At 45.3% G+C, this 2,613-nt stretch overlaps 1 protein-coding gene across 1 annotated transcript; it reads left to right on the forward strand.

Annotated features, from left to right (window-relative positions):
* Window positions 1-480: 480 nt before the first annotated feature.
* LOC103213186 (olfactory receptor 13A1-like) lies at window positions 481-1,416 on the forward strand. Its single transcript, XM_007959050.2, has one exon. The coding sequence runs from the start codon at window positions 484-486 to the stop codon at window positions 1,414-1,416; it is 933 nt and encodes a 310-aa protein (XP_007957241.1). The 5' UTR covers window positions 481-483.
* Window positions 1,417-2,613: the final 1,197 nt, after the last annotated feature.

A 2,613-nucleotide genomic window follows, 5' to 3' on the forward strand; every position in this document is an offset into this window, starting at 1 on the left:
TTGAGTGGGACATAAGTGGTCAGAAGTGTGAGTGGGATGTGGTGTGGCCAGGGTGCAGTCTGGGGACACCTCACTGCTGTGTAAAGAGGCCATGTGGGGGTGAGAGTGCACATGGGAAGGTGATTGTGAGACCCTTCAGAGGAGTGGGGAGAGGGGAGTGCTCCTGCCCTGCACCTGTTGGTTTCTTCTAGAGGTCTGTTAGCTGGTGATAGCTGGATTTAATGGAACATAACCTTGGAAGGAAGGTTGGGCAATCGTACTTCCGTAGTGATACTGCCTCGGAAACCCAAGGAGGGGTCGCTATGAGTCGGGGCTGACTCAACGGCAAATAGCAACAACAACAACAACTATCTTATTTTAAATTCTGGGAGAAACTGATGTGTGGGAGTGTCTTGACATATCCATACTGACTATTGATGTAATATGATTTTCTCCAGCTCAGCTGCCGAGTAAGAAAGAGTCTCAACAGACTAGTTGAAGGCCATGAATAACCAGACTCGGGTGACAGAATTTATCCTGCAGGGATTTTCACAGATACCACAGGTTCAGGTCCTCCTCTTTGTCTTCTTCCTCACTCTCTACACTGTGGCCCTCTGTGGCAATTTTCTCATTGTCACAGCTATTGCCTTCAGCTCTGGGCTCCATACCCCCATGTACTTCTTCCTGGTCAACTTGGCTGTGTTGAATGTGGCCTGTGCATGCACTGTGGTGCCCAAGCTGCTGGAGATGCTGGTGGCAGAGAAGAGAACCATCTCCTACGAAGGCTGCATGACGCAGATGTACTTCCTGTCATGGTCTGTGGCTGCGGAGGTGCTGCTCTTCACTGCCATGGCCTATGACCGCTATGTGGCCATCTGCCAGCCCCTGCACTATAGCTCCAGGATGAGTCCCCAGGTGTGTGCGGCACTGGCCATAGCTGTGTGGACCATCAGTGTGCTTGGCGCTGGGGTCGATGCCTGCCTGATGTCAAGGCTAACCTTCTGTGGGCCCAACATCATAGACCACTTCTTCTGTGAGATCCCTCCACTTCTGGTGCTCTCTTGTTCCTCCACATACGTGAATGACATCATGACAATTGTGGCAGACATCTTCTTTGCTGTGTTGAACTTCTTGTTCACCACGGTGTCCTACAGCTACATCATCTCCACCATCCTGAAGATTCGCACAGCCGAGGGGAAGCGCCGTGCTTTCTCCACCTGCTCCTCTCACCTCATGGTCGTCGCCATGTACTACTCCACTGTCATCTCCACCTACCTGAGCCCAGGCTCCAGCTACTCCCCAGAGATGGGCAAAGGCATGGCTGTGCTTTACTCCACAGTGAGTCCCACCTTGAACCCTCTCATCTATACCCTCAGGAACAAGGATGTCAAGGCAGCCCTCAAGAAAGTCTTTACCTTCTTAGTAGAGAAACTGTAATTACATTGTTTAAATTTAATAAGGACAGCTCAGAGAAGCTGAAATTTCCAAGTTATTATAAGCTAAAATGTATTCTTTAGGTGCCATATATATTGTGAAGAAAAATCTAAATCAATCGACACATTGTCTGTCATTAAGGAACATGTGCAGTAAATAATCTTGAATTTGTTGTCAGTTGAAGTGGCTCTGACTTATGGCAACTTTATATATAACAGATTGATTGAGATGTTGCCAGGCCCTGTGCTGTCTACAGGACTCAAGTTGGCATGTTTGAATCCATTGCTGAGGCTATTGTGTCCATTTATCTCATGGAAGCCTGTCCCTGTGCTGTTGCCCCTCTGCTTTACCAGCTGTGATGTTCTTCCCTAGTGATTGATCTTTCCTGATGATGTACCCAAAGTAAGCTAACTGAAGTCTTGCCATCTTGCTTCGAAGGACCATTCTGGCTGTATTTCTTCTAAGACTGATTTGTTCATTCTTCTGGCACTTTTCAGCATATCCATTGTTTCTTGTTTCATTGCCAAACTTTCATAAGATTATTATGAGATAATTAAAAAGACTATGGCTTGGGTCAAGATGCACTTTAGTCATCAAAGTGCTATCTTTTCTTTTTCAAACTTTTAAGCGGTCATTTTCAGCAGATTTGCCCAATGCAATACATCATTTGATTTCTTGACTGCTGCTTCCATGGATGTTGATGGTTGATCCAAGTAGAATGAAATGTTGACAACTTCAATTTCTTTTCCGTGTATCAAGATGTTGTTTGTTAGACCTTGAATTTATACCAATACAAGTAGGACACCTAGAAACTTCTTTGGCATTTAACCAATGTAGAACTTAAATACATAGATATTTGCAATGATTTCTGGCAATAGATGTACACTTTGTGATATTGCAAAGTGAGGGTGGCCCACATTTGATTTAACCATAGGAATATCACCAGCCTCAATAGTTTAATAATGAGGGCAATAATAGCCTCTGAAGTTCACGGGCTCCTCTCAAAACCTCATCACAAATGCTTTATGTTGGAATGCTTTTTGTTTTCCTTGATGCTGGACTTTCTGAAACTTCACCAGGCTCATGTCCAGTGCAAGAGCTCAGTGCATGTGGGTTGAACTGCACAGGTCCATGAAGGAAGAGATGGCCATGGTGGTCTGGTAGGAGATAAAGATTGGAGAAAAATCTGGAGACATTAAG

The sequence above is a fragment of the Orycteropus afer genome, unplaced genomic scaffold (genome assembly GCF_000298275.1).
Source record: "Orycteropus afer afer isolate SDZICR_OR568_19922 unplaced genomic scaffold, OryAfe1.0 scaffold01383, whole genome shotgun sequence".
In the NCBI taxonomy this organism is placed as follows: domain Eukaryota; kingdom Metazoa; phylum Chordata; class Mammalia; order Tubulidentata; family Orycteropodidae; genus Orycteropus; species Orycteropus afer.